This window comes from Lytechinus variegatus, chromosome 1, assembly GCF_018143015.1.
Source record: "Lytechinus variegatus isolate NC3 chromosome 1, Lvar_3.0, whole genome shotgun sequence".
Classification (NCBI taxonomy): domain Eukaryota; kingdom Metazoa; phylum Echinodermata; class Echinoidea; order Temnopleuroida; family Toxopneustidae; genus Lytechinus; species Lytechinus variegatus.
This window is the reverse complement of record NC_054740.1, coordinates 54,417,550-54,444,549: the sequence shown is the minus strand read 5'-3', so window position 1 is coordinate 54,444,549 and position 27,000 is coordinate 54,417,550. Positions and strand designations below refer to the sequence as shown.

The following is a 27,000-nucleotide window of genomic DNA, read 5'->3' as shown; positions in this document are numbered from 1 at the left end:
TCCATAGGTTTGTACACAGTAAAACTGGGTGTTTTTTTTTGCTTTCAAGATAACGCATTTCATTCTCTTTACTTCTATCACAGAGGGATACACATATATTTTTTCCCACAAGCTTGAATTTATGAAATCTACAGTTTTGATCTAGTTTTTGCCATATTTTATTTCCTGCTTATTTGGTGCAGATTTCAATTCTAATTGCATTTAGATTATGTATAACAACTTTTCCTGACATAGCAATTTAGGCCCAATAAGAGCCAAACAAAGAAATCACAAAAAAGGTAGTGAATAGTTGTAGGTTTACATCAATTTGAACAGTGAATAATTTTGAGTGCCATTTTCATCTGGAAACGAAAAAAAAATGGATTCATAACATGGAAATGGAAGAAATTACCCAATGCTTTTGTATACAAACCTATGGAATCACAACCCTCCAGACAACGTGACGTCATTTCCAGGCGACGTGGGGGTGCTCAATCAAAGCGTACATTTTTATGTAATATTTTTAAGAAATGGAAGGAGATATATGTAATATTTTTGGTACATTTGTATTCTATGAACCATTACCTTTATTTTGATATGATTGTTTTTACACCGGTCAGGGTATTTAAAGGAGAATGAAATCTTTGGAACAAGATAGCTTGTGTGAAATCAGAAAAATCAAAGAAACAGATCAAACAAAAAGTTTGAGAAAAATCGGACAAATAATGAGAAAGTTATGGGTATTTCAATATTGCAATCACTAATGCTATGGAGATCCTCAAATTGGCAATGCAACAAAGTTGTGTGATGACACTCGTAAACAACCCTCCCGATTAATTAAGTACCGGTATATATTTCGCTTAAATTGCCTCTTATCACATCTACCAGTAGATCATGTGTTCTTTCTATAGGAGGGCATGTACAGAGTTTTAAAGAATACATCATGGATATAGAATTCGTATCACCACAAGAAAAAGAAAGAGGGTATTTTATAGTCCATCAAAGGGAAAGTTGTTCACATGTGACGTCACACTTGTCGCATTGCCAGTGGGAGGTTCTCCATGGCATTAGTGATTGCGATATTCAAATGGTCATAACTTTTTCATTATTTGTCCAATTTTTCTCAAACTTTCTTTGGTTTTATTCTTTGATTTTTCTGTTTCGACACAAGCTTACTTATTCCAAAGGTTTCATTCCCCTTTAAGGAAAGAACGAATGAAGAAAAAAAAAAGAAATTTAAAAGGAGGAAAGAGAAAGAAGGAAAGAAAGAAAAATGAACACAGAGAGAAAGGATCAGGAAAGAAAATAGGAAATCAAGATAGATGGAACAAAAAAGGGGAAAGCAGGAAGGATAAAGGATAGAAAACAAATTTCTGTAGAAATATGCCACTTGTAAACACGATAACTCTAGTTTAACCTACATGTAGGCTCACATATTTTAGTGTGTATAATGCTAGCATGGTTCTTAGGAATTTTAGTGATATTGAGGTCAAAAGATCAAGTCGCCACTTTCCTTGCTTGACCAATAACTCCATTTTTCTTGTTATAGGTGGGCTTATTATGGTTCGCTCCAGCGACATTCCTGTTTTAGTCAAGTAAAAGCAAATATACAATTATACAGTGCTTTTTTTGTGAGAAAATGCTAGATTTGAGCAAAGTTAGTATTCAACAATAGCTAAATGAAGAACTGATATGTGCATTTTGACTGCATAAATAAATTGTCTCATTCATGATTCTCTTTGTACAAAACAGTAGCCAAGGTATATTTTAAAAGAAATTACCAATGGACCAAAATTTCTCATCTAGAGCAATATTAAAGACCATTTAGAGTATGTGTTGACTGTTATGTGCTGCTTGACTATAACACACACTCTTCATGTTCCTACAACACTGATTTCCAAATCTCTTCATGCCTAGTAAACATTAAAGAAGAATTATGCTCATGTTTGACCCCTCCTCCCTTTGAATTATCTTTCAAGTGTTTGAATGCATATATTTTACATGTAGGCTATATACCTTACAGATTTAGCTGTGATAGTGTCTTTGACACGATCATGACCAGGGAGGAATACATGCAGTCTGAGCAAAAGACTACAGACATTTTTTTTTTTGCTCTCATTTGACCCTTTTCCCCTCCAACTATCTTTTTAGGTGTTACTTCGATCCATGACAAACTAGAACCTTGCAGATTTTCACCTGAGAAGTCCTGATCAAAATGCCTGGACGACGGGGCGTCTTTGACGCCATCATGACCAAGGAGGATTATATGCAGCCAGAGCAGAAGGCTGTGCCGGTCAAGTTGGCTGAATCCACGATCAACGACCCAGACGAACTCATCGAATGCCCGTACGACAAAGTCCACAGGATTCGTCTTGGCCGCTTTCCTATGCATCTCCTGAAGTGTAGAAAGGTATTATGAACATTTTCTTTAGTGTTGGTTTCGATATCCATGTGAGTGATATTTGCTGTTGATGCAAATCAATATTCACATGCAGGCTGACTTAATGGGGTGGGGATAGAGAAATACCATGGGGGGGTTGATGAAAGTTGTCAGCACTTACTAAATCGCCAGAGCTGACAATGTCGGTGAAATCCTTGGTTTTGATTGGCTGAGAGGCAATAACTTCTGACTGTTACCATGGTAACTGCTGGAGAAAGATAAGTTGTCGGTGCCGACAACTTCATTAAACGGTCCCCGATGTTTTTTAGAATTACTTAATACGTGAGGAAACGTGTAACAGTACTCGGCACTTTTGAACATTGTATTAAGTGCTTTAAATATTGCATATTATTATCTGCTACAAACATGTAATCATTTAAACTAAAGAGAAGTACTAACCATATACTAGTCAAAAGGTTACAAATTTGATAAATTACATTTAAATCTTGTTTAATACTAGCCAAAAGGTGACAAATTTGATAAATTATCTTGTTTAATACTTTCTTTCTTTTTTGTTCTTAGAATTATACAGGGAAAGAAATGTTCACCTGTCCATTTAATGCATGCCATCTAGTTCCAGCTCCCGAAGCAAGGCACCACGTTGCAAACTGTCCAGACAAGGCTTGTGTGGAGAAGGAAATGATGAGAGGTATCTATTCATCTCCTACTTCAATTCAGTTTCATTCATTTTTATTCACACATCATTATTAAAAAAAAAACATATAAAGAATATTTGGTGCTTCAAAATTGATGATGGGATCTTGCATAGCGCCAGTCTCTGCCTCTGTTGGGCACTCATGGTGCTTCCCCAAGATAGGAAATGTCTCACAATTTACAGTGGATTGGGGACATTTGGCAAATCAGTACATATCACATGATACAACATGTTAGAAATGGCATAACTTAGCATTGTAAAACTTAAAAAGATGGAGTACAGTATAGAGTGTGTAGGGAATTCATTAACAAAGGCCATTCGTATGTCAAGGTCAATCCCCAAATCACTCTTTAAAAAATAAAAGACAAAATACTTGAATACAATATTCTCACAAACCTTGTATTTCCTAATTGTTCACACGTTTACCCATATGTGGACAGAGAGTCATGTGGAAGGTTAGACCACGATGTCTTTCATGAAGCGATGCTCAGATTACAGGCCCAGCAGATGGGCCTAATGAACTCGGTGATAACGCCTGATTTGTTTTGAATTTTCAACCGTCATCCGTGCATGTGGAGACAAGAGTTCATTTTTTCATGGAAAATTATTTTCAATGTATGTTTAAAAAATCCCTAAAATTTTCAGGACTTATCCAAAATGATATCATTCGATCCTGAAAAAATTATATCAAACAAATAGTTTTCATTTCTTGCTTACTTTAATTTTCCCCATTTCCAAAACATGCCCTCGGACTTATTCCTGACAGATCTTTGTTTTTTTGTAATTCATGTTTTATTGATCCTTTTCATCAAAATATACATAAAAAACATATATGATACAATGGATCACATTCCTGTGCATATCCTTGAGATATGTACAGATTGCATGCCAAGTTTTTGCTGTGCCGAAGACTTATATTTTGAGAAATCACTGTATGAAAACTAAATTAATAAACACTCAAAGTCATCTTTCTTTCCAAAAATATAAACATCACTCAGATTCCTGGTCATTTACAAAAGTTATGGCAGTTTTGCTGCCACACTTTCTCAGTGGTTTCAGGAAACCCTATTGTTTACTTCAAGCGTTTTCAAGGTCAACCCAGAACAAAATCAGCCGATAATTGCACCTCTCCATCTCACCTGATTACATGCCAGTCAATCTGGAATGACTTCGTGAATTTTACGTTTTATTCGATCACAGTGATGACAACATGTTCTCTTTCTGTCTTAGGGTATGATGCGAATAATACTTACTGCAAAGGCTACACCAAGAGTCCAACCTACAAGCGGACGGAGGAATTCGGACACAAGCCCTCCGAAAACTGGGATGAAGGTCAGTAAGTGAAGTCTACGTACTACAGATGGTCCCACATGCAGTTGGAAGACTGATAATAAAAACCTGGGATGGTATTCTGAGATCCATTTTATCTTCAATATTTTTTGAAATTTTATCTTAAAAAACGATATTGGTATTCTGAGATTGCTTTATATCTGAGAGGAAATTAACATTTTATCTGTTCAGATTTTATTTCATGTAGCAAAACATGATATTAAATTGAATTATTTGACATACTCTCACCTCCATAGGTTTAATTTAAATGGAATCACGTTTTTGAGCAATTTCGGGTCTGACATGCACTTACAAAATGTTACATTATTTTGGAACCACGTATGTTGGCGTCGCAAGTTTGGTCTCGGTTTAACCCTAAATAGACTGGGCTATTTCGACGCCTAAAAAGACTGGGGGGGGGGCTGATTCAGCCCCCCCTTATGATCTCGGCCGTTGATCGCGCGATCGCGACGAAAATTGGCACACGCATTACCCATGGCATTATCTACAAAACTATTCGGCAAAAAATCTCATGTCTCATTAATTATGCTAATTTATGCGTAAAATCATAAGTTTGCTCTAATTAATAAAATAATGCCCCTGAAATGCTAATTTTTGTTTCACATACTCTAGATAGGCATCTGATCAAATTGATTTTAAAAAAATTTCAAAATCAAATTTATTTTCTTATGTATTCTATTGTTTTCTAAATTTCTTATGTATTTCTTTGTTTTTCGACTTTTTGTTTTTTATTGTTTTTTCAATGGAAATTGTCGGGGACTTTATTTTGACCATAAACAAGATAAAATTAATTGATTTTAAGCAGTAAAAGGAAAAATAATGAAACATGAATTTTGGCTAAGAACACTATTTGCATTGGATTTGTACACAAATTCACGTTTTTGAGTAATTTTGGGTCTGCATGCACTTACAAAATGTTGCGTAATTTTGGAACCGCGTACCCGGGGGTCACAATTTTGGTCTCAAAAGTTGCGCGAGACTTGAAAGTAAAAAGTCAGCGAGCGACGTGGTCAAAAAATTTTGCGCAGCGGATTTATCGCGAAAAATGTCGAGGGGGGGGGCTGAATCAGCCCCCCCCCAGTCTTTTTAGGGTTAATAAGGGTTAAACCCTAAGATTAGGTTAAATATAGTTCATGATAAAAATGTCTTACCTTTTGTTGTCAATATGAATTAATCTGCCTTGTAATTTGTTTCCCATATGCAATGGAATAACCCATTTTTAAACGTAGAGACCAATTTTTCTATTTTATTATATGCTCTTGTTTCTCAGAGATCCGAACAGACCAATCCAGAGAATACTGGGGCCCCGAAGAAGGAAGTAATAGGTATTAAACTTTTCTTTCATTTCTTATATTTTGATATTTTTTTATAAATTTGTTATATCATATATTTTAATTATTTTGATTATAAGAAGTTGCATGTGCTGTGAAAAGGTCTTTGCATTGGATTGGTTCATTAAAGGGCTTGTATCCTCTTGGTGTATATTGTCTAATTCTCAGTTCACTTAACACCATGTCTTAGTCCACTTTGCAGAACGGTTTTGAAATAGGGGGAATGGGCCGGGGGCCTACCATGCTAAAGAGATGATTAAATGGTAATTTTTACGTTTTTATACATGTTCAAAATGTTGTGGAGGGGCTTAAATCCCTGGAGAAAATAGAATTAGAGATCAAATTTTTCATTTTAATTTCCATCGGAATGGAAATTATTGTAGACCATTAATGATAGGACAAACAATAATTTCTACGTAATGATTGCACACAATAGCTATGTTCAGAATATATTTGCAACAAATTTTCCAAAGTTTTGCCTTGTTGTATTGTAGTCTACCTATTTTTACATTACAATTTATGTGGCTTATGGGGCCAACATTCTGAGAAGATGACTATTCCTCTCTGTCACACTTATGCATGAAGTACTAGAAGTATCCTGGAAATAACTTCCTTTTTCTGAAGTTTTATTACTGATACTATGGAGATGTTGGTTTGCAAGGTCACCATGCCACGAATTCTCTTTCGTAGGGAGTACAATCATCTACCAAGAGCGAAAGGAAGGGGTGCTCCTCGAGCCGTCGGCCAAGACCGTTCCCAGGAGCCCGTCGAGATGAGGTTACCGAGGCAACCAGCCCAAGCAGCCGCAGTAGCTCAACAGCGCCACCAGCAACTTCAACAGCAGCAGTATGGCACCGTTCCTGCGGCCCCTGAACCCAAGGTCAATGGCACAGCACCGGGTAAGTCTATTCATTGTTGCTTGTTTAACAACTTGTCAAAAGATTAATGTCATTTGATTAGTTGAAAGGTGCTGTGATATCTGTTCAATCCTTTGATTGTGCAACATTTTTGCAATTGTGTGTCAGATCCCAAAATTCTATTTAAAAAAACTATAATCTCCAATTTCAATAAAAACCGTATTCTCAGTGAGAAGTTATCAATAGATGATTACTTCTTTTTTTGCAGATGAACACCGATTAATAATTGTGCTGTTTTGTCAATCATAGTTTAACCAGCAAATTTCAGGGAAAACAATTTTTCTTTTTGATTGTTTAATGTTTTTTCTGTCTTTTAGTTTCAAAAAAGTTTTTTTAAAAGATCTAAAAGCAGACTTAATAACAATTAGGAGAAAATATATAAATATGGCGAGGGGGTTAAAATCCATCAAACAATATCCAGATCAAAAGGAAATTATTCTTGAACTTGTTCCTCTTTTTTCAGAGGTGATCAATGAATTATGAATAAGTTCTTACAACAACCTACCCCAAAGTGCCTCAGTATAACCTGTCCGGGGTTATCTTTCAGGTACATTTTTCTTTATCAGTGTCTCATTTCTCTCTCTTTCTCAGCACCTGTGCAACCGTCAGCTGTGGCTGGTCTAGGCAGAGGGCAGTTCAAAGGTCGTGTCATGGCAGCCAATCTATGGGGTGCTCCCCCCCAACAGAACCAACAACCCTCAACCAAGCCGGGTGGACTGGCTCAAAGCTCCTGGGCAGTGCACGTAAGTTATGCAAATTCTGATTATTATTCAGGGATGTCACTTTTCCGGTTTTTACTCAGAATTTCAATTTTTCCACCATTATCTGTCCGGGTTTCAGACTTTTCCTCTTTTCTGTATTAAAAAAAGTCAGAATATCCCTCCTATCTATCCCCCTCTCCCTCTCTCGTATGTCGCTTGACCGAATGATGGATGTATACACGTGCGCGCTGATGAACGGATGTTGTGGCTGTGGCTGGTGTTAGCAGAGGTCAATTTAAAGAAAAAAAAATTTAAATGTTAATTTTACAAGTTTAGTTGAATGTGGATCAAACGTTGGCTGTTCCGTTTAATCTTAGATGGTATTTAGATCTAGACTATTTTGGAGACTTTTAGATTAGTTCATAAAAGCCCTACTACACCTATGGGTTGCAAATTTCTGTCTGTCACACCTAAGTAATAGCCAAGCCCTCTAAAGATAAGATAGTAGGGGGTTGGGTTGAGGGAGGAGGATGCACCGAATAAAGTAAAGTGGAGGAAGTAGATTCAAATCCTGGATGACTAGCTAAAATCTAGCAAAGTGAAACAACAGTATTAAATCTTTTTCATACCCCCGCCAAACGCAGCTTGTTGGGGTATACAGGAATCGGTGTACAGTCGTTTGGTCGGTCCATTACCAATCTAGTGCATTGAACTTCTCATGACGAAAACATCCCATTAGAAACAGCACACCAGATTTTCACACTGTTACTGAAGATTTAATCCTGTAATCCTAAGACTCTTGACCTTAATACAATTACCACTAATACACCTCTTCTATTGTGTTTCTGGTAATACTATAATCCCCTCCAAGTAGTGTACTAAGACAGACAGTTATATGCAAATTAACTTGTGATGGGGGAGGGGGGGGGCTGTGCATACAATCTTTCCCTGTGTGTTATCAATAAATTTTCCTAATCGGTGAAATAAAATGAACTACATAATGTATACCTTCTATTTATCATCATTATCAACCAATAGAGCTATTTACACGATTGACCCCTGATAGTTTACCCTCTTCCCTCTTATTTAGTTCATACATTTTATATATGGATTCTGCATTTTATATCTTCAAGAAGAATATATTTTCCTTAAATACTTTATACAGTGAATGTGATAACAAACATCTGGATATAAGCAAAATTATTTTAGTTTCATATTTAACAGTAAACATGCATTGTGTGTATTCATCAGGGGCCACGGAAGTGGGGGCGGGGGGGGGGGGTTTTTTTCCAAAACCGTGTACAAAAACGTAAAAAATGATCATAGGATTGTAGATTTTTTTTGCATGGTCTCCCCCCCCCCCACTTTGAAACCGTTCATAATAATAAGTTATAGTATTTATGAGGCCTGGTATGAGGCACATTAACTTTGCTTATTCAATGGTGCAATAATTATATATGCAAGTACAGTTATACTTCACATTTATTATTCATACATGTAGTTATAATAAACTGTGGTCCTATACTAAAGTAAATGTAATTGTAAACAAAACTAACTGAAATGACATTTAGCACCCTCATCCTTCCAGTTCAGAAGTGAAGGTCATAAAATAAACTTATTCACCAGAGATGTGTATAATACTTTGATCAACAAGGACGAGCAGATACAAAGCTTGCCGTTTCTAGAGGGCATTTAGAGCACAAGGAATCATAGCTGCAAATTCGGACTTTTCCGTTCCAAGGCATAGCATTTTTGTCATTTTGAGAAAAAACAAAGAAATCCAATTCAAAGCATATTGGTTTGTTCTTTTCGTAAAAAAAAAAGAAGAAAGAATCCGCTCCAAAGCTTCGCATATTTTCTGTTACGCCGTTCCGGTCGCATATATCTGCTACAATGAGCCGGCATTTTGGTGAAAAGCGGCCGCGGAGCGCTGCCCGAATATCCCCTCTGCGCTAGCGCACCCGGCGCCCATGCCGCCGGGTGCTCGAAACAGTCTTGGAATTGATCATTTAAAGAGTAGAACAGGTTGAGTATATGATTTTGACTGATGAAGAATAATCAGATAAACATCACAAAACATTGAAGATTCAATCATGCTACATGTACATCTAGCTGTTAAAAGCTAGGCCCAACAGTAACAAAATTAATAAAGGCCTTGTAAATGTATTATTTTCCAAACTATGGCGGGAGGCGCGTTTCCGTTTTACACCCTGGCGAAGGCATTTTCCGGAAAAGTAGCCAAAAAGCGACTAGTGAAGAGTCTACACACGTCGCTGGTTGCATGCAGCGTGCGACACAGGCGAGTCCACCACACCGCATGCAATTTGCACAGTTACTGATCAGAGCACAGAGTTCCTCGGCACTTCATGTACAGAGAGAGCGGCAGTCAGGAGTGAAATCCGAACATGCTTTTGCAGTCGCGTTGTTTATGATAGTTTTTTTTTCTAAAAATAAATTATTAACTAAATGAATAGAATGACAGACAAAATCAAAATAAACAGATACTTATAATGGAAAGACAAATTGAAGTTTGATGGATTCATTGGATAGCTAGCTGCCGAAAGATAGATATAGAAGACTCAAATAGATAGAGACAAGATAGACAGACAGATAGATAGAAATAGAGAGGGAGAGAGAGAGGGAGAGAGAGGTGGATAGATAGATAGAAAGAGAGAGAAAGAGGGAGAGATGGATGGATAGATAGATAAACAGAGAGAGGGGGAGAGACAGAGAGGTCGATATATAGAGGGAGAGGGGGAGAGAGAGAAAGAGAGAGAGGATAGATAGATAGAGAGAGATGTTGTAGATAGAAATATGGATGGACAAAAGAGAAAGAGAGAAAAAAGACAGACATCAGCAAATCGGCAAGGCAAACATTCGTATTGAACCTGGAAAGTATATGTTCTAATTTCGGTGCGGACTTTGGATCGCGCGCCCAGCTGATAATGCGAACAAACGTAGACTCTTCACTAGTCGCTTTTTGGCTACTTTTCCGGAAAATGCCTTCGCCAGGGTGTAAAACGGAAACGCGCTGGCGGGAGTCGATCGAGACTTGCGCAATAATCGCGATCGCGAGCGAGCATTCGTGCTCCATATCGCATCTACTGCATATTAGTATTGAATCAGACCCTATATTCCTTTTTTAAAAAAATAGCTAAACCCAATAAGCCGATCGTAAATAAATGTACAATATTTATATATCGATATATATATTTATAACATTATCAAATATATTTCAAGTTAATATAAGAAGAAAATTAAATCTTTACAAAATTTAGAATAATTTGTAATAGAGGCTCCAAAATCGACGAGAGGGATTTCCCTGAGAACAGTATTGAGGTCAAGGAAGTGTGCTAATTGGATAACAAAAGCTGGGAATTCCATGAGAAGAGTCTTTACAAAGACCGTCTTTTCATGTCGCCGATTTGCTATGATGTGTTGAACGGTTGCGGGTGGTGTGGGTGCGGGGTGCCCTGGACGGGGTTCTCGGAGGAAAAAAGGCAATACAGATATATATATATAAAGTATATATATATATATACATATATCTATATCAAGGGGGAAAAAACACCCAAGGAAATTCTCCGCGTTTAATTCGACAACGAATACAACAAGAAATAGTTTTACAACATATAAGTTTTTAAGAATCGAGTAGGGCCTGCTCTTCGATCCACCAATCTAATCTTGCTATATTGGCTAAAAATACAACAAACACAGATGAACTTTAATGATCGCATATTGTAATTGGCTGTCGAAACTCTTTTATCCCGGCGGTTTTGCCTCTAATGACCGAACTTCCCGTGAAAATGTTGATGTATGAATAAACACTAGCATTTCCCTGTATTTCAATGTTCCCTCTGTAGCACCATGAGCATTTATAGTGGAATGGGTACATAGTATAACAAAGATAAAAACATATCCCGGAAATTCAGCACCTTCCATGCCCCATGTTTCCATGTTTCAAATATAAAAGATTTGCTAAAGCTTCTTAAAATGATCCCTGCATGTTGGCATGAAAAATTATATTTCCAGCCCCTAATTAGGCCTAAGGGTTTGTTACAAATCAATTTGAGAGAGATATAGGTCTAAAATTCTAAGATGCAAATGGGCAAAGCCAAAATGAAGAAATAATAAAACATTATCAAATCAACGTACAAGAAACCCACACATACACGAAACAAAAAAGTGTGCATGCCAAAGGGTAAAACAAAAACGAAAGCATAAACAAAAAGAAAGTGTGCAGAAAAAAAAATGTAAAAACTTTATTTTATAGCACTTGGCGACATAAACGGAATACTGCATTGAAATATATATAGGGCCGACATAATATGTTTATTTTTCCTATGTGGTAGATTTTTTTGGGGGGGCGGGCTTCAGCACTTTTTTTTTTTGGGGGGGGGCTTCACACACTTAGAGCCGACCCCCCCCCCCCCCGGAACCGCGCCTGCATGTTGGCATGCAATGCTTGGAAGCATATTCAATTCTTTTATTGTGAGTTTGCTTTTTTGTCATTATTTTTTTCTTGGAGGGGGGGGGGAATATCCTATCATATCCTCAAGTTTAAAAGTTCACATCATTTACCGGATAGCAAACATGTTCTCGCAATTGCTGTTTTTATTTATCATATTCATTTATTCGGTTTAAAACAAAATCTTTTCCGCTAGTGGAGTGTAAAAAAAATGTGGAATCTCCGTTGATTAATACATTTTAAAATACCACAGCTTCAGTTCACTTTTTCCAATTTATTTTTCTTAAAACCCAAATGAGATCCGACTCTAGCAACTTGCGGGTCTGCGTAGAATTAACTACAACTCAGGTCTAACACCAAGTTCAGCTTCTCGTCTGCTGGGCTTGTCATGATAGATGACTGTGTACGCTACTCGGGTTTAACACACCAAATTCAGCTACTCGTCTGCTGGTGGGTTTATCAATGATAGGTGATTGTGTGGGCTAGCGCTTGTATTTCAGCGTTTTAAAAACATGACAGGTTTTGGTCCTAAAACCATTCCTTTTATCCAAAGATATTAAATTTCTAACGTAATTTTTCCCATGCATGTGAAACTATGATTACCCTTGTTTTAAAGTGATATACATTGCCGACAAGCATTCATATTCAATTCTTCTTTATTGTGAGTTTGCTTCGTTTTTTTTGGGGGGGGGAAGAATATCCCATATCCGACAAGTTCAAGACTACATACTTTTTACTTTTAAGTATTTTGATTGACATTTTCCTGTTCAGTTTCATGTTAATTGTAATTTTTACTTTTGTTCACATGATTTACCAGAATATTTCCTCGGAAATGTCGCTGTTTTTATTTATTTCATTCATTTATTTTCGTTTAAAATAAATAATTGTTTAAATCGTTTCTTCCGCTAGTAAAGTGCAAAAATTAAAATCTGGAATCTCCGTTGTTCACTTGAAAATACCCAAGATTCAGTTCATTGTTTTCAAGTTATTTTTCTTATAACCTCCATGAGAACCGACTCTAGCAACTTGCGGGTCTGCGTAGAATAGACTACAACTCGGGTCGAACTCACCAGATTCAGCCTCTCGTCTGCTGGGCTTGTCATGATAGGTGACTGTGTAGGCTACTCGGGTTTAACACACCAAATTCAGCCTCTCGTCTGCTTGGCTTATATGGGCTAGCGCTTGTATGTCAGCGTTTTAAAAACATGACAGGTTTTGGTCCTAAAACCATTCCTTTTATCCAAAGATATTAAATTCCTAACGTAATTTTTCCCATGCATGTGAAACTATGATTACCCTTGTTTTAAAGTGATATACTTTGCCGACAAGCATTCATATTCTATTCTTCTTTATTGTGAGTTTGCTTTTCTTTTTTTTTTTTTTTTTGGGGGGTGAGAATATCCCAGACTACATACTATTTACTTTAAAGTATTTTTATTGATATTTTCCAGTTCAGTTTCATGCTAATTGTAATTGTTACTTTTGTTCACATGGTTTACCAGAATATTTCCTTGGAAATGTTGCTGTAATTATTTACTTCATTCATTTATTTGGTTTAAAATAAATCATTGTTTAAAATGTTTCTTCCTCTAGTGGAGTACAAAAATAGAATCTGGAATCTCCGTTTATTAGTTCATTTTAAACTACATGTGTACCTAAGATTCAGTTCATTATTTGCAAGTTATTTTTCTTAAAACCTCCATGAGAATCGACTCTAGCAACTTGCGGGTCTGCGTAGAATAGACTAAGACTCGGCTCTAAAACACCAACTTCAGCTGCCTCTCGTGTGCTGGGCTTGTCATGATAGGTGACTGTGTAGGCTACTCGGGTTTAACACACCAAATTCAGCCTCTCGTCTGTTCGGCTTATGGGCTAGCGCTTGTATGTCAGCGTTTTAAAAACATGACAGATTTAAAACAAATCATACTATTTGATATAAAGTATTTTGATTGACATTTTCCTGTTCAGTTTCATGCTAATTGTAATTTTTACTTTTGTTCACATGGTTTACCAGAATATTTCCTCGAAAATGTCGCTGTTATTATCTATTTCATTCATTCATTGGGTTTAAAATAAATCATTGTTTCAATTGTTTCTTCCGCTAGTGGAGTGCAAAAATAGAATCTGGAATCTCCGTTTATTAGTTCATTTTAAACTACCTAAGATTCAGTTCATTATTTGCAAGTTATTTTTCTTAAAACCTCCATGAGAATCGACTCTAGCAACTTGCGGGTCTGCGTAGAATAGACTAAGACTCGGGTCTAAAACACCAACTTCAGCTGCCTCTCGTGTGCTGGGCTTGTCATGATAGGTGACTGTGTAGGCTACTCGGGTTTAACACACCAAATTCAGCCTCTCGTCTGTTCGGCTTATGGGCTAGCGCTTGTATGTCAGCGTTTTAAAAACATGACAGGTTTTGGTCCTGAATCCTTTCCTTTTATCCAAAGATGTTAATTTCTTATCGTAATTTTTCCCATGCAAGTGAAACAATCATTACCCTTGTTTTAAATTGATATACATTGCCGACAAGCATTCATATTCAATTCTAATTCTTTATTGTGAATTTGCTTTTTTTTTTTGGGGGGGGGGTAGGAATATCCCATATCCGACATGTTCAAGACTACATACTATTTGATATAAAGTATTTTGATTGACATTTTCCTGTTCAGTTTCATGCTAATTGTAATTTTTTACTTTTGTTCACATGGTTTACCAGAATATTTCCTCGAAAATGTCGCTGTTATTATCTGCGTAGAATAGACTACAACTCGGGTCTAAAACACCAACTTCAGCTGCCTCTCGTGTGCTGGGCTTGTCATGATAGGTGACTGTGTAGGCTACTCGGGTTTAACACACCAAATTCAGCCTCTCGTCTGTTCGGCTTATGGGCTAGCGCTTGTATGTCAGCGTTTTAAAAACATGACAGGTTTTGGTCCTGAATCCTTTCCTTTTATCCAAAGATGTTAAGTTCCTATCGTCATTTTTCCCATGCAAGTGAAACAATCATTACCCTTGTTTTAAATTGAAATACATTGCCGACAAGTATTCATATTCAATTCTAATTCTTTATTGTGAGTTTGCTTTTTTTTTTTTTGGGGGGGGGTAGGAATATCCCATATCCGACATGTTCAAGACTACATACTATTTGATATAAAGTATTTTGATTGACATTTTCCTGTTCAGTTTCATGCTAATTGTTACTTTTGTTCACATGGTTTACCAGAATATTTCCTCGAAAATGTCGCTGTTATTATCTATTTCATTCATTCATTGGGTTTAAAATAAATCATTGTTTCAATTGTTTCTTCCGCTAGTGGAGTGCAAAAATAGAATCTGGAATCTGCGTTTATTAGTTCATTTTAAACTACCTAAGATTCAGTTCATTATTTGCAAGTTATTTTTCTTAAAACCTCCATGAGAATCGACTCTAGCAACTTGCGGGTCTGCGTAGAATAGACTAAGACTCGGGTCTAAAACACCAACTTCAGCTGCCTCTCGTGTGCTGGGCTTGTCATGATAGGTGACTGTGTAGGCTACTCGGGTTTAACACACCAAATTCAGCCTCTCGTCTGTTCGGCTTATGGGCTAGCGCTTGTATGTCAGCGTTTTAAAAACATGACAGGTTTTGGTCCTGAATCCTTTCCTTTTATCAAATGATGTTAATTTCTTATCGTAATTTTTCCCTTGCAAGTGAAACTATGATTACCCTTGTTTTAAATTGAAATACATTGCCGACAAGCATTCATATTCAATTCTAATTCTTTATTGTGAGTTTGCTTTTCTTTTTTTTTTGGGGGGGGGGGTAGGAATATCCCATATCCGACATGTTCAAGACTACATACTATTTGATATAAAGTATTTTGATTGACATTTTCCTGTTCAGTTTCATGCTAATTGTAAGTTTTGTTCACATGGTTTACCAGAATATATCCTCGGAAATGTTGCTTTTTTATTTATTTCATTTATTTATTTGGTTAAAATCAATCATTGTTTAAATTGTTTCTCATGCTAGTCGAGTGCGAGAAATAAAATCTGGAACCTCCGTTGATTACTTAACTTTAACTTGTTTCATTTGTTTCTTCCGCTAGTGGAGTGCAAAAATAGAATCTGGAATCTGCGTTTATTAGTTCATTTTAAACTACCCAAGATTCAGTTCATTGTTTTCAAGTTATTTTTTCTTAAAACCTCCGTGAGAATCGACTCTAGCAACTTGCGGGTCTGCGTATAAAAGACTACAACTCGGGTCGAACTCACCAAATTCAGCCTCTCGTCTGCTGGGCTTATCATGATAGGTGACTGTGTAGGCTAACTCGGGTTTAACACACCAAATTCAGCCTCTCGTCTGATCAGCTTATCACGATAGGTGACTGTGTGGGCTACTCTGGTAGTAACATACCAAATTCAAGTTTTTGTGACATACATCTTAGATAAATGAACAAACTATCAAGAACGTTTAAGATTGTTTCGAGTTGTTTACAATTAAAAACATATTTCAAATACCTGTCATAATGAACGCCGTTCTCCAATAATAAATGTAATTTACGCAAGAAAAATAAAACAGAATAGAAGTCGCAAACATCTTTGAGTAATGAACGAACTGTCAGGAACGTTTTAAAAAAATTGAAGTGCTTATATAGAATTAAATTCTATCTACCTTTCTTTATGAATTCCCGTTCTCCAAAACGAAATATAAAACACGCATTGCTCTGATAACAGCAGAAAGAAACATTAAAAAGAATAGAAGTCAGAAACATCTTAGATAAATGGATAAACTATCAGGAACGTTTTAAAATTATTTTGATGTGCTCACAATAAAAAATATATTTATGATTGTTCGTTATGAATTCCCGTTCTCCAAAATGAAATATAAAAGACGTATACTATCGTTTTGAACGGTGTTCTCCTAAACGAAAAGTAAATTACGCAAGAGAAATAAAACAAAATAGAAGTCACAAACACCCGGCAAGTAAATTTTGTGAACCTTAACGAAGCCCCGTTCTCCAAAAAGAGATATAAAAGGCGCTGATAAAATATAATAAAATAAAAGTCGCAAACATCTCAGATTCATAAACGAACTATCATTTTTAGCTGCTCATAACAAAAAATATATGTTATATACATTTCGTTAACAAAACTCCCGTTCTCCAAAAGAAATATAAACGATGACTGGAAAATAAACAGAATAGTAGTCACAAACGTCTTAGATTAATGGACGAACTATTAAGAACGTTTTAAAATTATTTTGATGTGCTAACAAGTAAAAATGCATTTTATGTATCTTTCGTTATGAATTCCCATTCACCAAAATGAAATATAAAAGACATATACTATTCGGATAACGGCTGAAAGTGAAATGAAAGAGAAAATAAGTCACAAACATCTTAGATAAATGAACAAACATTTAGATAAATGAACAAACTATCAGGAACGTTTCAAAACTATTTCGAGTTGCTCAAAATTTGAAATATATTTTTTATACCTTTCGTTTTGAACGCCGTTCTCCTAAACGAAAAGTAAATTACGCAAGAGAAATAAAACAAAATAGAAGTCACAAACACCCGGCATAAAAATCTTTGATTAATAAACAAACTTTCAGGGCGTTTCAAATAAAGAATTGAAGTGCTTACAAATACAAAAGTAAAATTTATGTACTTTTCTTTATGAAATCCCGTTCTCGAAAAGGAAATATAAAAGACGCAATGAAAATAAAACAGAATAAAAGTCGCAAACATCTCAGATTCAGTAACGAAATATCAGGAACGTTTTGAAACTATTTTGAGCTGCTCACAAGTAAAATTGTTTTATACACACTTCGTTAAAAAATTCCCGTTCTCCAAAAACGAAGATAACAGACGGAAGGAAATTAAAAACAAAATAGAAGTCACAAACATCTTCGATTAATCACGAACTGTCAGGAACGTTTTAGGATTATTTTGAGTTGCTCACAATAAAAAATATATTTATATATCTTTCGTTACGAATTCCCGTTCTCCAAAGTGACATATAAAAGACGTGTACTATTCGGATATCGGCTGAAAGTGAACTAAAACAGAAACGAAGTCACAAACATCTTAGATAAATGAACAAACTATCGGGAACGTTTCAAAATTATTTCGAGTTACTCGCAATTTAAAATATATTTTTATACCTTTCGTTTTGAACGCCGTTCTCCGAAACGAAAAGTAAATTACGCAAGAGAAATAAAACAAAATAGAAGTCACAAACGACCGGCATAAACATCTTCGATTAATATGATTAATAAACAAACTTTCAGGGATGTTTCAAATAAAGAATTGAAGTGCTTACACATACGAAAGTAAATTTTATGTACTTTTCTTTATGAACTCCCGTTCTCCAAAGGAAATATAAAAGACGCAATGAAAATAAAACAGAATAAAAGTCGCAAACATCTCAGATTCAGTAACGAAATATCAGGAACGTTTTAAAACTATTTTAAGCTGCTCACAAGTAAAACTGTTTTATACACACTTCGTTAAAAAAAATCCTGTTCTTCAAAAGCAAAGATAACAGACGGAAGGAAAATAAAACAAAATAGAATCACAAACATCATCGATTAATCACGATCAGGAACGTTTTAGGATTATTTCGAGTTGCTCACAAAAAAATATATTTTATGTACCTTCCGTTTTGAACGCCGTTCTCCTAAAAGAAAAGTAAATTACGCGAGAGAAATAAAACAAAATAGAAATCACAAACACCCGCCATAAACATCTTTGATTAATAAACAAACTTTCAGGGACGTTTCAAATTGAAGCGCTTACAAATATATAAGTAAATTTTGTGGACCTTAACGAAGCCCCGTTCTCCAAAAAGAAAAATAAAAGTCGCAAACATTCCAGATTCATGAATGAACTATCAGGACCGTTTTAAATTATTTTTAGCTGCGCATAACAAAAAAATATATGTTAGGCCTATATACATTTTGTTAACAAAACTCCCGTTCTACAAAAAAAAATATAAAAGATGACTGGAAATTGAAACAGAATAGAAGTTACAAACGTCTTAGATTAATGGACGAACTATTAAGAACGTTTTAAAATTATTTTGATGTGCTAACAAGTAAAAATGCGTTTTACATATCTTTCGTTATGAATTCCCGATCACCAAAATGAAATATAAAAGACGTATACTATTCGGATAACGGCTGAAAGTGAAATGAAAGAGAAAAGAAGTCACAAACATCTTAGATAAATGAACAAACATTTAGATAAATGAACAAACTATCAGGAACGTTTCAAAACTATTTCGAGTTGCTCACAATTTGAAAATATTTTTTTCATACCTTTCGTTTTGAACGCCGTTCTCCTAAACGAAAAGTAAATTACGCAAGAGAAATAAAACAAAATAGAAGTCACAAACACCTGGCATAAACATCTTTGATTAATAAACAAACTTTCAAGGCGTTTCAAATAAAGAATTGAAGTGCTTACAAATATATAAGTAAATTTTGTGAACCTTAACGAAGCCCCGTTCTCCAAAAAGAAATATAAAAGGCGCTGATACAATATAATAAAATAAAAGTCGCAAATATCTCGGATTCATGAACGAACCATCAGGACCGTTTTAAATTATTTTTAGCTGCTCATAACAAAAAATATATGTTATATACATATCGTTAACAAAACTCCCGTTCTACAAAAAGAAATATAGAAGATGACTGGAAAATAAAACAGAATAGAAGTCACAAACGTCTTAGATAAATGGACGAACTATTAAGAACGTTTTAAAATTATTTTGATGTGCTAACAAGTAAAAATGCATTTTATATATCTTTCGTTATGAATTCCCATTCACCAAAATGAAATATAAAAGACGTATACTATTCGGATAACGGCTGAAAGTGAAATGAAAGAGAAAATAAGTCACAAACATCTTAGATAAATGAACAAACATTTAGATAAATGAACAAACTATCAGGAACATTTCAAAATTATTTCGAGTTGCTCACAATTTGAAATATATTTTTTATACCTTTCGTTTTGAACGCCGTTCTCCTAAACGAAAAGTAAATTACGCAAGAGAAATAAAACAAAATAGTAGTCACAAACACCCGGCATAAACATCTTTGATTAATAAACAAACATTCAAGGCGTTTCAAATAAAGAATTGAAGTGCTTACAAATACAAAAGTAAATTTTATGAACCTTTCTTTATGAACTCCCGTTCTCCAAAGGAAATATAAAAGACGCAATGAAAATAAAACAGAATAAAAGTCGCAAACATCTCAGATTCAGTACGAAATATCAGGAACGTTTTAAAACTATTTTAAGCTGCTCACAAGTAAAATTGTTTTATACACACTTCGTTAAAAAAAATCCTGTTCTTCAAAAGCAAAGATAACAGACGGAAGGAAAATAAAACAAAATAGAATCACAAACATCTTCGATTAATCACGAACTATCAGGAACGTTTTAGGATTATTTCGAGTTGCTCACAATAAAAAATATATTTTATGTACCTTCCGTTTTGAATGCCGTTCTCCGAAACGAATGATAAATTACGTAAGAAAAATAAAATAAAATGGAATTCACAAACATCTTAGAACTAAATTGTTTCGAAGTGCTTACAAGAATAAAAATAAATTCTATTTACCTTTAGTTATGAACTCCCGTTCTAAAAAATACGTGTAAAAGACGCATTATTCACAAACATCTAAGATTAATGATGAAGGTATCGGGAACGTTTTAATATTTCCTTTGAGTTGGCTAACTGGTAAAATATATATTATATGTATGTATATATATATATATATATATATATATATATACATGTAGGCCCATATATATATATATATATACATGAGTTGGCTAACAGGTATATACTCATACAACTTCCGCTATAAAATATATGTAAATTAATCGTTAATACTCTGACAGCAGCGGAAATGAAATAAAACAGAAGAAAAGTCACAAACTTCTTAGATTAATAAACGAACTATCAGGAGCATTTTAAACTTTCTGAGGTGCTAAGCTAACAAGTAAAAATAAATGTAATGTACTTTTCATTTTGAACTTCCGTTCTCCAAAAATAAATGTAAAATACACATTATTCTGACGACAGAAGAAAAAAAAAACAGAATCATAAGTCATTGGGTCCGATCAAGACCAAACATACTTTGACTTTTAAAAACATCGTAAAAATTACACATGTTAAAAATGTTTTTGTGACAAGAAAAAACTGTAAAAAATAAGAACATTTAAAGAACTAACTTATAACCTGGTAAGAATATTTGGCTACCTTTTACAAACCCATGGTGCCGTTTGAAAGACCTGATCTTGTTAAAATAACATATACATGATGATTTATATCATTGCTAAAACATTCAATCACAAAGAATTTTGATAGCTTATAGCTATTATTGCAATTTCATTGAAAATGGGCCCCAGCGGAGTATACGGACCGATACCACTACCACTGGCCATGGATACCACACACAAAATGTTCGTACGCACTGCACACACAATCTTCTAATGGGCTGGTACTAGGTGAGAGCTAACTGTCTTTTGCTACTTAAAGAGGATTATCCCTTAATAGGATTACCGAGGAAAGACATAGGACTGGAAACTTAATCCTCAGAAAGACCCTTTGGAATGTGGTGTCTTGAACCCGAGTTAGCAAGTTATACTAGGGAAGAGGTCTAACAGGCCGTTTTCGTCATGTACCTGTTTTTAACCGATTCTCATGAAACTTGGCACACTTTGGTGTTGGGGTAAAGATGTGAAAGACGCATTTTTTTGTAGTTTATTCACCTTTCATGCATACCCTTTCATTCTTTGAACATACAGCAAGCTTCCTCTGGGAACAGTAGCTCTGGTCCTCCTTCCCTAGAAGATGACTTCCCTCCTCTTGGTGCACCTCAGCCAGCTCACATCGGACTCGGGCGCGGTCTTGGACGCGGCAAGGTCCTCCAGGGATAAAGGCTGCTCACTGGGATACAAAACTTATGCATGATCAGATGACTAAAGTTGGTATTTCATGGGACACGTGAATGATTTGTAAAGGATACGAAAAAATAAAGTAAAATTACAAAGTCCGACATTCACAGTTCATGCTGCAAAAGTTTGCCAGAACGTGTGCGTTGGTTAGGAAACTGTCAGTTGCTTGTTGATGTTGTTTTCAGTTTGAAGCTTTTTTTTTTCTTGAAAGGAAATACTACATTTTGCAACATTTTCTCTGCAATCTGTTTCGAAAAACATGTCTGAAAAGTATTGTCATATGCACACGACCTTCGCAGCACATATGAAATGCTTGCAAAGGATTTGAAAATCCCTTGTCGGGTCATGAAAGATTTATGAATGTCCCGCACCAGGCGTGAAGTTAGCCCTTCTATTTACAATGTTATGTAGCTAGTGATTCTTGGGACATTGCTGTCGTCAGTGGTGCACACAACATTTGCACTGATGTTGAGGAACTTCCCTAAAAACTGCAAGAATTGTTTTACGACTCAGTTGCTGTGAGAGATTCAGAGAACACTTCTCTGAATCTGGACTTAAAATAATTTTAACGAAGAAAAAACCACTATCACACCAAAGTGAAAAACATAAGGTAATTGTTCTTTTGATTTATTGTCAAATATCATTTTCATCGTCAAATGAGTGGTGATTTTAAGAGTCATTATAATTTTGAAAATGGGTCAAGATTATTTTCCCCCATTTAGAAGAAGGATATTGCATCAGTACATGTTTAGTTTTTCAAATAAAAAGATGACATCAGTTCTTTTATTGATAAGTTGACTTTGGTATTTTGTTGTCAGCTTGAGAGGTTTTATGTTAGTATCATATTTTCATGCCAGATTTGGGACTTTGTAGTTTGTTTTGTTTGTCATGATATATTCTTTTGAGTCACACGCAATTCAATCTTGTTTATTGTTGGATAAAATTGTTCTTTCTGGACTCAGATGATATATAAAAGAATATGAACAGAAAGTGAAGCGGGTCATATATTTCCTAACATTTCTTTGTATATTTCTTTTCAAACAATTTTTCAAATGTGATTTTAAGAGAGATTCATTGTTTATTCTGATGCTGATTACGTTATAGTTGTCAACAAATTTTTGTTGTGTCAATGCCAGTGGAATTGAAGACAATAAGGTCTATAGTTGTGTTAACAGAAAAATAAAAAGAGGGATTTACATGATTCAGTTTTTTCTTTATATCTCGGTTAATCTAACAAATGAGTTTTTTCTTTTTTGGAAGGTTCCTTCAAAATTATCTCGCAGTATAAGACGCTCTTTTTTTGTTAAATCAATTATTCACAGTTTGCAACTTTGTTGTCTTTAATCAGTTCAAGTGTGCTTGCAGCGTATTCTTTGCTTGGAGGATCATTGTTTATAACTTTATCTAACTTACTAAAGCCACATAGCTTGCTTTCAATTATATTTCCACTGCCTTCCCTCAACATTGAAACATGTTACTATGTATGTTCACATTTATAAGCTATCATAATTTCATTATTATCATTCATTTAGCTTGTTTACCTTAATATGGATCATTAGCATGTTTCATGCTTGTTGCGGATATGTTTATAATGTATTTATGTTTGGTATGTGTTTCTCAAATATTTCATTTGATCACATCTAACTTAATACAAAGATGAACATCTTTATACTTTGGCCATTTGATATCTTTGATGTCTAGAGGGTAGATTAAAGTCTGTATTTGGCTTTGGAGAGGGTTGGTAATGAGAACTATATTTGAATAATACCTTGCATTCCCATTCAGTAAATACTGTTCCATTTTATCTTTTATCAACACCGATTCTCTGTGAAAATACTCAAATCACACATATATAGTGACCCCTGTCAGCGGTATTTTTGTTTTCTTTTAAAAGGGGATTTAAAGCATTCATCTCACAAATGTAGGGATTGGATTTTATTTTTAAAAAACCTTCGGACAAAGATTATATATCCAGCATTTTTCAGCCCAGTCTCTTCTTTAGAATGGGTTTTTGATCAAATAGAAAAACCACCATTAAACCCCAAACAATCTTCATAGGGCACCCAATTGAAATACATTTTTCATGTGACATTGTAAAATCACACATATATAGTGACCCCTGTCAGCGGTATTTTTGTTTTCTTTTAAAAGGGGACTTAAAGCATTCATCTCACAAATGTAGGGATTGGATTTTATTTTTAAAATAAGCTTCGGACAAAGATTATATATCCAGCATATTTCAGCCCAGTCTCTTCTTTAGAATGGGTTTTTAATCAAATAGAAAAACCACCATAAAACCCCCAAAAATCTTCAAAGGGCACCCGATTAAAATACATTTTTTATGTGACATTGTAAAATTTATCCTGAAAAACACATTTTCATTCCTTATCCTTCACATCATAATCTTGTAATGAATTGCAATAGTCAAAGCCTCAAACATTTTGGGGGATTTACCAAAGCTTAAAGACGGGCTTTGATTTCAGCGAAAGAAGAGAATTTGGCTTTTGAGTTTTGACAGTATGAGTGGTAAATACTCTACACTCGTGCGTAAAACTCTAGAATATTTGAAAGATTTCAACAAATGGAAAGTCATTGACTATCTTAAACAAGTGGAGAATAATTGAGCTTCCCCAAACAACATCCCACCTTCCAGGAATGCAGATATTTTTTTCAGGAGAATTTGTAATAATATGGAGGTACAATAAAAAAAATTTAAGGCATTTTCTGTTTGATGTAAAAAAATTCTTTCAAGATTACAAGAGATGGTGGAATAGTGATTTTGAATTGATTGCTTGATTAATTTATTTTCACATTTCATAAAAAGAACATTACAAAATAGTGCACAAGGTTAAAGTCAAATCTAATCATTTGAGTAATTGCCCTAAGTTATTGAGTTTGTTTATTTTGTGGGTGAAGTTAATATGCCTGTAGTGCTTAATATGAGAAACAGTATTTCAGATCACTCTAGCCTCGTATACTCATATATGAACGAAATTGCTAAACATTCATTCCATTATTTTTTTCTTTAATTATTGTTGAGTTGTGTTGTATATAAGACAGTTATTAAATTGCTTTGATTTATTTTGATATCATTGATATGTTTTTTGTTGGTAATATTTAATCATGTTCCCTTTGAGTATATTTTGTTTGGTAGTTAATGATATCTTATAGTGGCATTCATAGTAAGATGGTATTGATTGGAGATGTGTGTTGAGGGGTTTTAAAATTGCACTTAGATTTGGAGAGAAAAAAAAATTCCTTTCAGTGAAAACAGAAAGTGAAAACAACTGCATCTTCCTAGGATCGAGTATGGATGCGTTATTCATTTTGAGATATTTTTATTGAAGTAAATGTATGTCCGTCACTTTTTAAGATGCACAACAGACTATTGGAAAGGCATGATCTTGCATAAAATCTTGCACAAGTGTTGATTTAATAGTATAAACCTTAAATCAGTGAAAAGTATGTGAAAAAAAAAACTCTTGCCATTAGATTTGTTCAACCTCTCTGCTTAGTGATTGTCTTTCATAGGTATAGTATATTGACCTCTCAGGGTTATATGATAAAGAATGGTTTTGGTCTTGAGCATAGTATAAGTGCCATTTTGAAATCATTTGCTGACTTCACAGTTCAACAATGACTCTTCCTCTTTTACTGAAAAATAAGCAGCCAATACTTTTTTGTATTACGTGACATCTCGATGATGATTTAAAAGGATAATTATTAACTTGGGATTTAAAATCAGTCATTAATTATAAGGGAAGTCCACTTAAATGATGATAATTGGCATTTGTATAATGCAATCTATCTAAAAACAATCTGTTCCAAGGCGCATTGTTATAATAACCCCAGTTTTAGCTTGAGCTGCCTTTCAGCGCTTGTGCATTAAATTAAATAGCAGAGCCCTGTAGCATTTAAGGTTAGGTGTATCTCACTTAGCGGTGAATGCTTTTATATACGATCGGTACAAATTTTAGGATTTGCCAACTTTTCTTTTGAGTGATGCTAATGAATGTTTGTTTGTAATATCAAAGTCTATTTGCGAACGCATTTTTATTGGTGTGTAGATTTCATGCAGGAGCCATGTGATTATGTTAATATCATTTGAAATACAAAAGTTTTGCAAATGGCAGCAAGTGGTGGTAGAAAAATAGATTGGCAAAGACATTTTGAACGTTTCTTTGCAACAGGAAGAACTGCTTGCAGCAATGAAAACTGTTTACCACATTGCAACCTTTCACAAACCTTGTGCAACCTTTCAAATTCTCTGCATTTGCAAGCATTGCTGCTGCGTCAGATATCCCGTGAATGATTGCCCATAAGGACAAATCCAACTTGCATAAAACAGCAATCAAGTGAGAAATATAAACTTGTCATGTATGCAATTTAATTAATTAGGAACATTAGGTATTGGTTGAAAGCGCGGAAAATTTTCTACATATGTTGTGTACACTGGGGAAAGAAATTACTGTTTAAGAACTGCAGGCATTTGAAAAGTAAACCTCATTCAAAATTCTTCAAATAAGACAATATCTCTTGGACCGAATGAGTTGATACTTCCACTACACCAATCTAAAGTCCGATGTCAAGAACTATGTTCAAGACTTTTAACCTATCTAGACTTAGAAGTATAGAATGCAATTTTATGTGTGACAATCAAAACTTGGGGAAATATGCATAGTTGCCTGGTTTTTGTTTACTTTTTTATCTTCTGTAAATTGATGTTTATGAAAATATTGTAAGTTATCATATCTATGTGCAAAATTTTTTACCTAAAAATGGTACATTTTACATTGCTTATGATTGCATGTTAAAAAAAAAAGAAGAAAAGATGTCCTATATGTAGGCAGTTTCAGCTGAATTAAATTTTTTTCATGTTTGTAGCAAAATTGTAAATCTACTGTATAGAATATTGTTATTTACATGTACATGTGTTTTTGTGTAGAATACAAATTCAAGGAAAATGAGATCTACGGATCAAGATGGCTTGTGTCGGAAAAAAAATGAAATGAGATTAACGAAAGTTTGAGTAAAGCTGGATAAATAAAATAAGATAGTTATCAGCATCTGAATATCGAGAACATTAATGCTTTGGAGATCTTCAAATTGGCAATGCAAACAAGATGTGTGATGCTGCACATGTAGTATATTTCTCTCCTTTGGATACTGAAAATACACTCCAAAACATATCTTTTGCTCATTC

General features: G+C 34.7%; 1 protein-coding gene across 1 annotated transcript in view; it reads left to right on the top strand.

Annotated features, from left to right (window-relative positions):
* LOC121417079 overlaps nucleotides 1-26,693 on the top strand; it is a 30,683-nt gene extending 3,990 nt beyond the window's left edge. The window contains exons 2-8 of the mRNA XM_041610647.1: nucleotides 2,131-2,389; nucleotides 2,942-3,068; nucleotides 4,305-4,406; nucleotides 5,695-5,749; nucleotides 6,446-6,654; nucleotides 7,264-7,415; nucleotides 21,648-26,693. Coding sequence (XP_041466581.1) covers nucleotides 2,195-2,389; nucleotides 2,942-3,068; nucleotides 4,305-4,406; nucleotides 5,695-5,749; nucleotides 6,446-6,654; nucleotides 7,264-7,415; nucleotides 21,648-21,779 — 972 coding nt within the window. The 5' untranslated portion in view covers nucleotides 2,131-2,194 and the 3' untranslated portion in view covers nucleotides 21,780-26,693. The remainder of the gene's footprint in view (nucleotides 1-2,130; nucleotides 2,390-2,941; nucleotides 3,069-4,304; nucleotides 4,407-5,694; nucleotides 5,750-6,445; nucleotides 6,655-7,263; nucleotides 7,416-21,647) is intronic.
* The last annotated feature ends 307 nt before the right edge of the window (nucleotides 26,694-27,000 follow it).